Source organism: Lactuca saligna, chromosome 2, assembly GCF_052625555.1.
Source record: "Lactuca saligna cultivar CGN05327 chromosome 2, ASM5262555v1, whole genome shotgun sequence".
Lineage (NCBI taxonomy): Eukaryota > Viridiplantae > Streptophyta > Magnoliopsida > Asterales > Asteraceae > Lactuca > Lactuca saligna.
Window position 1 is genome coordinate 163,252,054 of NC_136418.1, and position 15,567 is coordinate 163,267,620.

The 15,567-nt window shown below is 31.6% G+C and overlaps 1 protein-coding gene across 1 annotated transcript; it reads left to right on the plus strand.

Moving 5' to 3' along the window:
- Positions 1 to 2,349: 2,349 nt before the first annotated feature.
- On the plus strand, positions 2,350 to 6,606 carry LOC145032498 (putative glycosyltransferase At5g03795). The gene is made up of 3 exons (XM_078981324.1): positions 2,350 to 3,110; positions 5,230 to 5,800; positions 5,949 to 6,606. Exons 1-3 carry the CDS (start codon positions 2,699 to 2,701, stop codon positions 6,442 to 6,444), a joined length of 1,479 nt encoding a protein of 492 aa, XP_078837450.1. The 5' UTR covers positions 2,350 to 2,698; the 3' UTR covers positions 6,445 to 6,606.
- Positions 6,607 to 15,567: the final 8,961 nt, after the last annotated feature.

Consider the following 15,567-nt stretch of genomic DNA (forward strand, 5'->3'; position numbering starts at 1 on the left):
AATAAAATGTTAAATATGAAGGTTTAAACTATAAACTTATTTAAAATTGAATTTAAAGTTTGAAATTTGAAATTAATATAGTGATTATGGTATGTTTAATTTAAGGAAACTAAATTAAGGATATGTTGGAAAATGAAAAATGAAGTGTATATATATATATATATATATATATATATATATATATATATATATATATATATATATATATATATATATATATATATGACAAAGTGAATACACATTTAAAGGTATATAAGTTTAGATACACAAACTTACCATACTATGCCATTTTTTACTATATTTACATTGTAATAATCGAAAGTTCTTAAAATTCAACGCATAACATGAATTTACAATCAAAATTTTTATTAATTTTATCATTACCTTTCTCTTACATAATTTTCATTTTTAACTATAATATATAAACTGGTAGGTGTTCATGTGAAAGATGTGATGTAAAAATAAGATATTAGTGAAATTTCGTAAATCTTAAAAGTAAATCAAGTTAGGGTTGAAGCTTAAAGGCTTTATAATGCATATATGATATTAAACAAAGTATTATATATGATGAGTTTGGATATCAAAGTCTTTATAAATTTAATGATATATTTATTTTTCCATATATATATATATATATATATATATATATATATATATATATATATATATATATATATATATATATATATATATATATATATATATATATATATATATATATATATATATATATATATATATAATATGACTTCATTCTTGAGACGTGTCCTGAGAGTGTTATATTATTGTTTCTACTTACAAGACACGTATCTTGGCATACGATTGCATATATATATATATATATATATATATATATATATATATATATATATATATAAAGGTTGTAAAAATCGTTTTACGGTAGCTCGATGGTCGACTGGTGTTAAAGGATTAATCGGTCTTGGCGGGGATTAATCGAGGATTAATCGGACACCATAGATTATTAATAAAATATTAAAATTAATTAAATATTAATATATCTTAAGAAAAACAAGTACTTCAAAATTAGAAAATAAGAAAATTTGTAATTTGGAAATTTAGAAATACGAAAATATGAGCATTTTTGTATAATATTTGAAAATTTGAAATTTTGAAAATTTTGGAGTAAAAAAAAGAAGGTTTTATGAAAATTTTATATTTTTTTGACCTTTTTTGACTTTTTTTTTTCGACTTTTGTTGACTTTTGTTGACCAATTAATCCCGCCAAGACCGATTAATCCCGCCAAACCCAATTAATCCTAAATTTCCGATTAATGACCTAATCCTCGACGGTTGGAGAACGCCAAGCGATTAATTTATGGTTAATCGCCGATTAATCCCGATTTCTGCAACCATGATATATATATACCAAAAGTTTTTTAGTCTAGCAGTATCAAGCGGTATCCCCTTATAGATATCGATGGTTCATGTCCTATCATAAACATAGATGGATTTAAGTATTAGATTACGAGTAGATTATATATATTATATTTGTCGGTTCAACTAGAGTTATTATTAGTTGGTCTTTCTAAGTCGAAAAGCGGGCTTTGAGCAAAAAGCAACTATATATATATATATATATATATATATATATATATATATATATATATATATATATATATATATATATATATATATATATATATATATATATATATATATATATATATATATATATATATATATATATATATATATATATGCCGGTCCATGTTTTTGATCATGAATGTGCTTACGACATCATGTCATTGCGGTACATAAGTTGTAACATGTGTTTATGCACAAAAATCAAAGGAGCATACATAAAAATTGTAAGAAACACATAAAAATCGTCCCTAATATATATATCTTTCTCCTTAAGTATCCCAATTCAATTTCACATGTCAAAAATGAAAAAATAATCATGATATAAAAAGTGTAATAAGTATTACACATGTCTTTTAAATATGCAATTTCATAAAATGAAACTTTTGTTTACTTAAATTTACGAATGTCTCCACGAATAAATTAAACAATTAGAAGACCTCGTTGTTATGGATTGTCTTGTTAAGAAATCATCTTAGAAATCTGTTTATTAAAAAATTTTCTATTGAATTATATGTTAAATAAAATAATATAGTAGTTAATATAAAACCAATGTTGAAGGGAGAAAAAAAGCATATGAGGATGGACCATTATGTCCTTGTCATTCTATCTTTATTCAATTGACACCAAATCATATTAAACGTTTATTAAAGATTCATTTTGAAGCTTCTAATAAATAATTTATAGCCATTTTTGTCAACTTTTCTCGCGTCTATAATTTAATAATTTCCTTCAAACTATTGATCATGTAAAATTTGTCTGGCCCTACTTAAAAACTCGCCATGTTGCCTGAAGAATCTACTTAACCTATGAGCCCCCCAATATGCTTTATACCTCCTCTGCTACTCTTTGGTGTGTAGTTGGTGTGCGTTTTAGTGTTTTTGTGTGTGATATATACACACATATATACCTCCTGAATACCTTATAGGTAAAACTCAGCGTAGTGTCATATGTTATTAGTGTTTATATGTGTATAAATTATTTATGACCATATAATAGTTCTCACGAACCCAATAACGTCATAAGATCTTTGTGTCTGTGTTGGTGTGTGTTCTTGGTGTTTGTATGTGAATGTTTTTGAGCTTTGACCAAATACATGGCTCTAATGGTGCTGAATACTTCATTCAAAGGCTTGTTCTTCATGACATCATTCACCTTGATTATTTTGAAAGTTACCTTCTTTTTCATTACATTTATTCCTTCAACCTCAAAACTGACAATACACGACCATGATTATCTTCATTTCGATATGAAACCCCCAGTTGATGAATCTGCCAAAAGATTTAATCCTGACATCTTAACTCATAGCCAGTATGAGGACGTTGTTCGGATATTGCACGAAGAACAACCGACCTCCACCCACGTTGATGGCAGCAATAGTGGCGGAAATTCACCGGATCCTCCATGGCAAAGAGGAAGCGGACAACATTCCATGGTAAATACAAGTCAAGCGGTGGTGCATGAGGGGGTTCGACCATCAGCTGGAAGTTCTAAGCCCTCAAAAAAAGGTAATACTGCATCACATTGGAATAAAAGACAGAAATAATCATACTATATCGAGTATATTCCGCCACATGTTTTGTTTGTTTTATTTGAGCAAAATAAAATTCCTTTTTTTAGAAACAGATCCATATTTAGTGAAATAAGTAATGTTTCAAAGGTATAATTCAGAAAATATACAATTTTTCAAAAACGTTCAAAAAATGTGTAATGAATTTTAGATCATATATAATAAAACTGATTTATATATAGATGTTATATTCCTTGTGTGTAGTGTAAAGAAATTATTTGTGATTGTATTTCTTATGATAGATTCGAATAGAAATTAAATCCCAATATTTTGAACATTGATAATCATATATGATTTCGAAAATATATTATTAAACTACATGATCCAAACTTTGATTTTTCAAAAGTTGAAGTTCAATTGGTTAAGTTGCAAGTTCATGACCAATAATAGAAGGAAATGGAATTAGTCAATGTCTTGTGTCAAGAGGTTATGGCTAATGGTTTTGATGGTCAATAAATAACCCCTAAAAGATATACCAGAGACTTTTTACAAATATCTTAAAGTGATATTGTATTTTTATTAGATTAGTTTATGACATCTATACGTAGAATGCGCATACTTGTCCTACTTCAGAAGGAACTTACTATATTATATATTAATATGTTATAACATGGCACATGAAAACGATCCCATGTTATGTAAATGGCAATTGAGTAATGATTTATAAGTATCTCGAGTACAAACACAACCACAACCAACAACAAACGAAAGTAACATATTATATAGCAAGTTTAATATAATAAAGAACTAAATTAATCAAGCTATTTGGTTCCATACTTCTCATGTAATGGGACACGAGTTACAGTTTTGCCACTTCAAGTGGCCCACTTGAGAGCTTCTTTGAAGTGCCTATATTTAGTCTATTCTAAACCACAAAGATGGTCTAATACGTTATTTATTTTGGATTTTTTTTCTTTTTTTATATTTTATTGATTATGTAATAATTTAAAATTATGACAACTATAATATTATTTAACTTAAATTTAAACACTAAAGTAAATATCATCCTATAATTTTTTTATACTTATCCTCCTACTTATAAAGTGTTGATGATTTTAGTGTTACCAGATATTTTTGGTAATTGAAACTAACATATGAGCTAACAGACTTATTATTTGTACTCTATATAATATGTTCGGTGAATGCAGAGTGTATTTATATATAAGATCGAATTATAAGCTTCTAAGATAGAATGGTGGGGGTCATGGGGTCACGCCCCCTTGCAGGGTCCTAGGGGTAACGCCCCTAGCAGAGTCCAAGGGGCAGAACCCTGACAATGGTCCTGTTGACAAAATCCCATCAGTTTTGGAAACCATTGATTATGGCATTAATTCATGATTTCTTTGATTAATTTAGAAGATAAAATCATAATCTATCAAAGTATAAATACAGGTCCTCTATAGAGTTGTCATGAGAACCATTCTCTCTCTCTCTCTCTCTCTCTCTCTCTCTCTCTTCTAAACAATCTCAAAATTCATGTCTTTTTGGATTATCATTGACTAGATTTCTTGTAACCCAGACATATGGTAGAAATATCAGTTCAGAAAGTGACCTTACACGATCCACAAAGAAATGCAGTTCTCCACCATCACCCTACTATTATGCCCCCAACATTCAGTAGTGAAAATGTATTAAAATATTATTAAATTCATTAAAATATGACACATGTTAACATTTAATATGAGTAGGAAAAAAATATTGAAGGACAATTTGTTTCTATATAATTTCTTTTTAATAAATGGTAGATAAATACTGACAATAACACATACATCTTAAAAAAAATACACCAACTAAATTTATAAATATCATGCCAAAAGATTATACAAACTAAAAAATAACTAAAACCAAATTATCAAATATATAGTAACTTAAACAAAATTTCCAAACAATATAAGACTAACCCTTTGCACCCTAATTCCAAGAATCAGGCCTAAAGAACCTTAAATTATTTTAGACCCAAATTGCACCCGGTTTAGGACCAAGTCCTTCTATTTGCGTCTAGGCATATGTTGTTTATCTTTTTGACTTTAAGATTTATTTATGTATTTTTTTTTCAGGAAGGGATTTGAACAACATAGAGGTGTACCATGACAAAGACATCTTTTTGGAGAACTACAAACAAATGAACAAAAGTTTAAAAATCTACATCTACCCACACCAAAAAACCGACCCATTTGCCAACGTCCTTTTGCCCGACACCCGTAGTTCTCCAGGTGGCAACTACGCTAGTGAAAGCTTCTTCAAAATCGCCCTCTCATCAAGTCACTTCATTACAAATGATCCAGCCGAAGCAGACCTCTTTTTCTTGCCTTTTTCCATTGCAAGTATGAGACACGACAAAAGAATTGGAGTGGGTGGCATCAAAAACTTCATCAAAGACTATATTTCAACAATCAGGCGTGAGTACCCATTTTGGAACCGTACGGGTGGTGCTGATCATTTCTATGTTGCATGTCATTCTATTGGAAGGACTGCAATGGATAAAGCACCCGAAGTTAGAATCAACGCGATTCAAGTTGTTTGTTCTTCAAGTTACTTCTTGCAAGGCTACAGTGCACACAAAGATGCATCAATACCACAAATATGGCCAAGACCAGGCGTCCCCCCTATCCGACACCCGTCTGAAAGGTTAGTGCTTTGAAATCATATTATAATCATTAAGCTCACAATGAAATACTAGCCCAATAACCTCATAATCACTTTATAAACATGATAGCAGATTGGTAGTTACTGGTAGCACACAATTTAAGACTTAACATTTTACATGATGTTGCAGGGAAATGCTTGCGTTTTACGCGGGAGCGATGAATTCGAGGGTGCGTGAATCGTTGGTTAGGACATGGATGAATGATACAGAGATTGGTGTTCATCAAAAACGACTTAAAACACCTTACTCAAATTCACTACTTGGAAGCAAGTTTTGTATTCATGCGAAAGGGTTTGAAGTGAACACGGCTCGTATAGGTGATGCAATCTATTATGGATGTGTTCCTGTTGTGTTGGCGGATCATTATGATCTGCCATTTGCAGATATATTAGATTGGAGTAGGTTTTCAGTTGTTGTTTCGACGCAAGATATTCCATTTTTGAAGAGGATACTTAAAGAGATTGTTGATTCTAATGAGTATGTGAAGCTGCAAAAGAATGTGTTGAAGGTACAAAATCACTTTCAATGGCATCGAAAACCGATAGATTTTGATACATTTTATATGGTGATGTATGAGTTATGGGTACGGAGAAGTTCTATTAGGATTCGTTTTTTTAACGAGTGATATTTGCAAAATATTGTGTCTTTGAAAATTTTAAGAAAATAAAAAATTAATTTGTATATAAAAGCCAAGGAGGGTCATTCAAATTGTCCCAACATGTAAATATTTGTAATAGGACTTTAGATTCCTTTAATACAATAATACGAATTTTAGTTTGTATTTCAAGATCTTTAATGCAATAATACAATTTTTAGTTTGTATTTCAATATCATAACTTTGCAGGTTTTGATCAGTAATTGAATTATTGGAGCATAAGCATAGATATATCAAACCCTAAATGAAATTCACATATGTAATCAAATCAATACACATCAAGAAGATCCAATTTCACAATGTAAAAAAACATATGTCCAAATATAACATGGAACATCTAATGGAAGTTATTAAGTATTGATATATGAACAACCAAATGAAAATCGACAAGCTTTTCACTAGAATTAGCATACATTAATGAACTCTACATCACTAACGAGTATAACTAGCGACAACAAGATACATTTTGAAGAAGACTAATAGAAAATGTAAAAAGAAACACAAATCTAAACATACTTAAACAATCAATAACCACTTCACGACGCAATAAGACGTCAGGATACAATTTGAACAAAACCCAACGAACGAGAAAATGAATTAACAAGATTTACACTAGAAAAAGCATATGCATGAGAATTTCTGAGTAAATGAGTTTAAATGATTCGGTCAAATAGGATTATTTGATGATATTTTAGCCAAAATAATAAACGAGACCAAAAAAATTAATAAAAATTAACAAAAAAAACTTATACATAATAAAGGAGACCAAAAAAAACTTTGACCAAATCTGAAAATTGTGTATATCTCAAGGATCGGTTCTGAAAATTGTGTGAGACCCATGTATCACATGGGTTTATTTAAAAGAAATTAATATAAAATTCAAAATATTTGACAAGTTTGAATTTATAAGAAAAGTGAGAATTGAATTATAAAAATTAAAGTGTTTTTTTTTGTCTTTTAAATTTAAACAAATAATTTAGATAAATAAATAAAGAAAATTAATGAAACTTTAATTTAGTAATTTTGAAATTAGAAGGAAAGTTCATTAATGAAATTGATATGCATTTATTATTAGATTTAAATTATATTTGGCATTTAATAAAATAGAAAAACCATAAAATGACAAGTGGAACAAAAATTAATTTAAAATTACTATAAAATTACATGTGGCAAATTGAATAAGAATATGATAAGTGGCAAAAAAAACCTTCATTTATTAGAGTATAAGTACATATATATATATATATATATATATATATATATATATATATATATATATATATATATATATATATATATATATATAAGTTCAACAATGAACCATTTTAAACCTTAAAACCAAAGAACCGTTATATTTTTTAAGTTTTAGACCTTATTTTTTATCGGAAAAAAATCTAAAAATATCTAAATTTATAACTTCACATTGTGAACAAAAAAATAAATTATATATTATTTGGATTCACGTTGTGAAATCAGATTCATGCAGATTTACACTGTGAATCTGCACAGATTCACAGTGTGAATCTAAACAGATCAAAAAAATAAAATAAAAAATATATCAAATTTAATATCAATGGAAAGATGATAAAAAGTTATTAATTTCTCTATTTTAAAAGTTTTATTTATTTCTTTATTTATTTATGTTAAAACAAAGCTCTAAAAGTTGAGAAAATGTTGGTTCTTTGGTAGTAAGGCTTAAAATAGTTCTTTGTTGAACCAAACCATATATATATATATATATATATATATATATATATATATATATATATATATATATATATATATATATATAAATTTATTCTTACGTATATGACCTATCAAAAATTAAATAACGTTTTCGTATTAGTAGAAATTTATTCTTACGTATAGCTAGAGATTTGGAACGTAATTATGAGTTTTTCCAATTACAAAGGGATGCTAGAGGTAAACGTGGTTTTACTACAATACAAAAATATACGACCACTCTAAGACAGTTGGGATATGGTATAACCGTAGACGTATCAGATGAGTATTTGAAAATGCCTGAGAGGACGGGGTCGAGAATGTACATATCTTTTATGCGAGTATGTTATAGAGCCTTACCGTGACATATACTTCCGACATCCGACTAAAAGTGATGTCGAACAGTTGTATGCCACACATCAAGCTAAACATGGTTTTCCAGGGATGCTTGATATTATTGATTTTACAAATTGGGAGTGAGAAAATTGTCCCAATGCGTGGCGTGGTCAATTCACGCGGGGGGATAATGGGGTCCCGATTGTTATATTAGAGGCAATTGTTTCACATGACCTATGGTTTTTATATGCATTATTTGGTACGGCGGGGTCCAACAACAGCCTGAATGTGCTTCAAGCGTCTCCATTATTTAACAATATTTTGCAGGGTAAAGCACCAAACATATCATACGTTGTGAATGGAAATGAATATAAGTATGGGTATTGTGACATCCCCATTTTCACGTCCAGAAAAGATCGATTTGTTTATACTTTATTTTTAAAATCAGAGTATACTTTTAAAGAAAAGTGTTGTGGAATTTTGTTCCAAAAAAAAATGATAAATATGTTATCAAATCATTTCCGAAGAAATATATTTTGTTCATTTTAAAGCTTTGGGATGTCAACTTCAATACAGAAACATAAGCATAAACAGAACTTACATTCATTTACACTAGTGATCTACATCTCTTTAATCTCTCAGTGTAGTGCAGCTTTATATCGACACCTGTGATACAAATAAACTGAGTGGGTCAGGTTGGGAAACCTGGTGAGTACAAAGGGTTTTCAACCCACAATAATACAGTTATTATGTTTAAACATCAAACAATCAACCAAATTACCCATCCCCATTATCTTCTTTACTCTTAAGGATCCACCCTAAGAATCATCTATCATTCACCTTTTCATTCCTATGGATTCTCCTAAGGAATTAGCACGAATCCCATCTTTGCCTATGGCACAGCTGCCAATGTTATCTATTAGGCGCAGGTGCTAATATTCACATTTAGGCGCAGGTGCCGGGATTATGACGTTCTCTATTAGGTGCAGTTGCTGATGTTATCCTTTTGTGCAACTGCTAGGATGTCTAGAGTGCATCATAGTTCGAAAACATCTATAGGTTCTAGCGCAGCTACCAATATTCATCTATATTTTCCTCCCTTATCATTTATCTACCCATGTTCTACCCAACATATTTGTAGATATAAAATACATCTATAATTGTATATCTGTAGAAAAAGGTTCAGATCTGGAAACAAAATACATCTACAGCCTAGATCTGAAGAAAATGTTCAGATCTGAAAACAAAACACATCTACAGTCTAGATCTGAAGAAAATGTTCATATCTAAAAACAAAATACATCTACTGTCTAGATCTAAACAAAAGGCTCAGGTCTGAAAAAAATACATCTACAGTCTAGATCTGAAGAAAATGTTCAGATATGAAAACAAAATACATCTACAGTCTAGATCTGAAGAAGATGTTCAGATCTGAAAACAAAATACATATACATTTTAGATCTGAAAAACAAAGAAGTTTAAATCTTTCATCTAGCACAGATCTAAAGTGAATATGCATACATAGCAGGTAATTTATATAAAATACTTCATATATATATATATATATATACATATATGTGTGTGTGTGTGTGTTTGTGTGTGTAAGATGAAAGTAACTATGCCCTCACTTGATAAGGTGGTGGTTCGGACAACACTTCGCTTCTTAAAATAATATTCTTTGACGAAACCAGGAGGTTTGCTTGAAAACCGGGCTCTCCGGGGGCAGAGTTTCTAAACCGAAAAACTCTTTTTTCTTGGAGCTTCCGGGCGCTCCAGGTCTCTCTTCTAATGCTAAGTAGGTTTCCTAGGCTTCGGGGTGGTTTACGGTGGCTAGAGAGATAGTAGAGAGAGAGAAAGAAAGGTGTAAAAGTGTGAAAAATAGGGTTGTACCTCGCACCCTTATATAGGCGTGAGGCCTCGCAGGTACGCGGGGCGTACCCTTAGTCTAAGCGGGGTGTAGAGACACGCATCGGAATTCGGATGGAGCTTCGTGGCCGCTTTGGAACCACAGAAAAAGTTAGACTGCGGGGCGTTCACTTCTAGTATACAGGGCGTACTATAGAACGCTTGGCGTCCGAGGATATGTTGGGCTTACCCCCTCAAACAGTCTCGCAAATTATTATCCCGATTTCAAAATTTCATAACTTTAACATACGAGCTCCATTTTCGACGTTGTTTATATCCACGCATAGGTGGGGACCATACTCTACAACTTTCGTTTAGACTTCATCGGCTAATTTTGACTCTATTTTTAAAGTTATATTTTTAACAGTCGGGACACGAAAAGTTTGTTAAAAATTCATAACTTCTTCATCCGACGTCCATTTTCGTCTGTCTTTTTTCCATTGAGCTACTATTAACGAGACCCTCGATTCTTGTTTAAGTTGTGTCGGTCGAAAACCGTCCGATCTACTATTCGAACTCCGGGCTATATATTGTTAATCCGAAACTTGGAAAAATCATAACTTCCTCATACCAAGTCAGATTTCGGCGTTCTTTTTATCTTGTCACAACTCAGAAATTCTATATCCTTGTAACTATAACAATGATAGCACTTGTAACCAAATTTTTGGAAGCATGCTTAGTGTTTATTCAATGACAACAAATTTCATCAAAAACCCTATACAAACACTTTAATTGGTCAGCAAAAGATTGGAAACCCTAAAATTTCCGGTTTAAGTCTAATGTGGACTAGGATTTCCTTATTGGGCCTAATGGAGCAATAAGTTTCCAATTTGACTATTTTGGGCTTAGAACCCTTAAACGGGCTCTAATTAGACCCACTGTTATGAAACTTAACATTTTGGGCCATAATGGATCCGAAATGTGTTGGTTTACCTTAATAGGCCTTATTGGGCCATAATTGATTTAATTAGCTTTAATGGACCATAAACCCATTCTTGTATGCTAATTGGGCCGTGAACCATTTAATGAGCCCAATGGGCTGAAAAATAATAATGGGCTTATAGAAATTCGATCAAGCCAAGAGTTTGGGCTCAACACCATTTTCTTTATTTCTCTAGGCCCATTCTCGGCCCAATGAAAAAGAAAAAAAAAGAAGAAAAGAAAGGATTAGGAAAAGAATTAAAATAAAAAAATGGAATTAAGGAAATTTTGTGAGCATGCCACCTCTTTATTGCATGTAGGACATCCATGCAAGTCACCACTCTCTCTCTCTCTCTCTCTCTCTCTCTCTCTCTTCTTCTTCTTCTTCTTCTTGTTTCAGCCGAGGATTACACACACACACACAACTCACTTGAATTTTCTATCAAGAACTCACAACAACAACCCCTCACTTCCACTCAAAAATTTCGAGAATCACAAGGGCTTCAAGAAGGATTTCATCAAAATATCACTTCAGGTTATATACTAGTGGTAAGATTTTATAAACATACTTTCTTTATACACTCATTCACCCCTCTTACAACCTTATCTCTTGATCATACTCCCTAGAACTCATCAAAGTTTGAAGGTCCCTTCAAGAAGCTTGCTAAGGCCGAAAACCACACCATCATCTTTATATTTTCTTCAAAAACCTAAACCACAAACCCAAGGTGAGTTCATACCCCCTTGTTTTCGGTTTTTACTTGTTTTTTGTGGGAGAATACAAGTGTTATGTGTTGATCTAGGTGTGTATGCATGTTATGTGTAATTTCGTTGGTTATTATTGTGAAAAATGTGCTAATACTTGATATATTTTGAGATCTATAGTATAAATGAGAAAGACTCATAAATAAAAACATATTAGACAACATACTTCAACGATCTAAGTGTTTTTATATATAAGAAAGGAAAAACAAAGCAAAAGATTGTATAAGTATAATTTTTTGCAAAAATAATAAAGTATTTGGGAAAAGGATGACATATTCGGTTATATAAGGATGAAAATGGTAAATACTAGCTTATAGTTGGGTTTTATGATAATAATACTTTTCAAGGGGGTCAAAAATATAAATTCTAGCATTTGGGCCTAAATAATAGGCCTCACGGTTTTGGGCCCAAAATGTGAAAATTTATAAACATTAAGGGCTAAATTGTCATTAATGCAAAACTCAAGTCCAAAACTGGAAGTGGGTAGAAATCAAGGCTAAAAATGACATTTCTTGATAAATTGGACTAAAAATGCGAAGTTTTTGGAAATTGGGCCATAAATGTAAAACTTACCGAATTTGGGCCAAAAATGTAAACTTTTTACAATTAAGGGCTGAAAATGTTCAATATTATATTTTTGGGCTGAAATCACAATTTAAATAATGTTTTGGGCCGAAAATGCCAAGAAAAATAAGTTTTTTTTGGAAAGGGAACTTCCCTAATGAGGGTTTCCGGGCCAACTTTCGCGCACCAACTAATCCCCCGCTACAAACATAAAGTTTTGCCTCATGCCATGAAGTCACTGCAGACGAACCTCCATGGCCACAAGGGCCAAGAAAAATGAGTTAAGGACCAAAAATGCCATTTTTCATCAAAAATGACTAAAAATGTCATTTTTATTAAGAAAGGGGCTGAAGATGTAATTTTATATGAAAAATGGGCTGAAATAGTCAAATAAATATTTTGGAGTTAAATATGTTAACAGTTAAACCATTTGGGCCAAAAATGGAAATTTTTACAACAAATGAAATTAAAATGGGTATATTTCCATAAAACAATGTTATCGTTAAAAGTCAAATGTTGGATACTTTCATAGAATAACTAAGTGCTCTGTGTAAAACAAACCGTATTTAGAATTAATATCTACAAACAGATAAACAATACGATGATTGGGCCTAATATTCCCATTCGTGCTTATTGGGCCTTCGTGACCCAATTGCACAATTATTCGGCCCAATATAAGCAAAACATGTTTATTGGGCTTCCGGGGACCCAATTACATGCCTAATGGACCATCAATGGATTTTACATGCTATTGGGCCTTAGTGGCCCATTCGCATTGCTAATAGGGTCCAAATCAATCCTATGCTCAATGGGCCAACATGTCCATAAGCATACTCGACATCCTCTAAATAACACACATAATTAGTGGGCCACAATTGTCCTTTTTCATGTTTGTTAGGCTTCATTCATAATCATATAAATATCAAACGGGTAGTAATCAATGTTATTCATATTCATGGGGTAATAATTGGGATTTAGTGAGAAATATTGATTGGCACCAACGAGTGCCCGGTCGTAGCCTCTAGTTATAATCAGAGTTTCCTGGAGGGAAAGCGAGAGTTTGTGTATAGATCTATACGGGGGTGACTCTCCCACACCTGAGCTGTTCGCTACAGTTAGACTCGGCCAGTCTAGAGTGACAAAATCTTGATCAAAATCGGCATTGCACCAAAGCCAAGACAGACACAATAGTCATTATTATGCATGGTTATAACATCTCACATATAGATCCATTATCATTTCATAAATCATGGGAAATCAACTTCTTACATGGTAGTTATTCAATGTGGTTTAAGCGACAATACAAAACCATACTACTGTTTTGAACTGGAAAATATCGGATTTTTTGGGTAATTTATATCATTCATTTAACACATCAAATATAACAAAATGAGCGCTTTTGGGATTGTCATACAAACATACATGTTTTGAAATCACGTATACAAATGCATATATTGGATCATCACCTCACATCGTAAACATATTTTTCTTTTAGAAAAAATCGGATTTTCTGGGTTATACAACAATACAAATCATTTTTATATCAAACATGCTTATGAAATCACCAACATTATATATGTTGACCCATTTTCAAATAAATTGTATTCTCAGGTAACAGATAAGCATAAGATAATTATCAAGCATATTATGATTTCATGTTTTGTGAATTTTAAACAAAATACGTTATAACTATGTAATATTTGTTCAATGTACTTAATGTGAACTATGATAGTTATACTATGTAATGTTGGTGATGTATGTTTTTGTTTCATGTATATTCATTGTAATGGTATTCATTTGTTAGTCACGCAAGCCCTCAGACGTGTCCGCCGTCCGATTCGAGGGTGTGACATATCTATACTTTCGGTTTAACGAACACTACGACTTTCGTTTAGATCGCTAAGGCTAAAAAGCACTTCATCATAAACTCACTTTTTACGTCACGCAGTGTCGTGCCGGTTCTGTCGCGAAATTTCGACATGTCATAACTTCTTCGTTATAACTCGGATTTTAGCATTCTTTATATCCCCGAAATCCTTGTCACGACCATTACAACTTTCTTCATAGATTTCGGGCTTATCTAATGTTTTATTTTTGATGCTTATTTTATTTATATCTTTACAAACAAGTATATGATCACATAAAAACACATAATTCACATAATATTCAATTAATTCATCATTATTACACTAAAATAGGTTACAATGGTTGACTTAGACTATTACATCCTCACATCAATGCTTAGTCTCGAAACACGCGTTACAGATATCACCTAGCTGACGGGATATATCCAGAGTATGGTACATTTGTCAAGTCATATTCATTTCTAGCCGATGAAAAACGAAAATTATTCAAGTTAGCACATGAATCTGCACGGAAGGACTTGGAACGAGCATTTGGAGTCCTAAAACAAAGGTGGCACATAATCAAGCATCTGACACGAACATGGGATAGGGAAAAACTAACGACGATGTTGACTGCTTGTGTTATTTTACATAACATGATAATAGATGAAGATGGCAGGGCTATTTGTTTATATATAGGGAACGATATACTTAATTCGCCTGCAGTAATACAAGTTGGCAGCCCGACATACTTCTCTAGGGTTTTGGAAATACAAAATTGTGAAACACATCACAATCAATTTCACGATTTGAACGAGCACATATGGGGGAGACAACTCCAAGGGGGAAATGACGATGAAGACGAAGAGGATGAGAGCGATGATGACGAGGCGAATGCAGACGGTGACGACGAGGCGGATGAGGGAGATGACGACGATGAGTAGTATTTTTTTATGGTCTTTATGTTTAAAGGTTTTTTTTTATTAAGTAGTGTAATGTTTGTGTTTATTTTAGTAATTTATGTTTTAAATTTCTA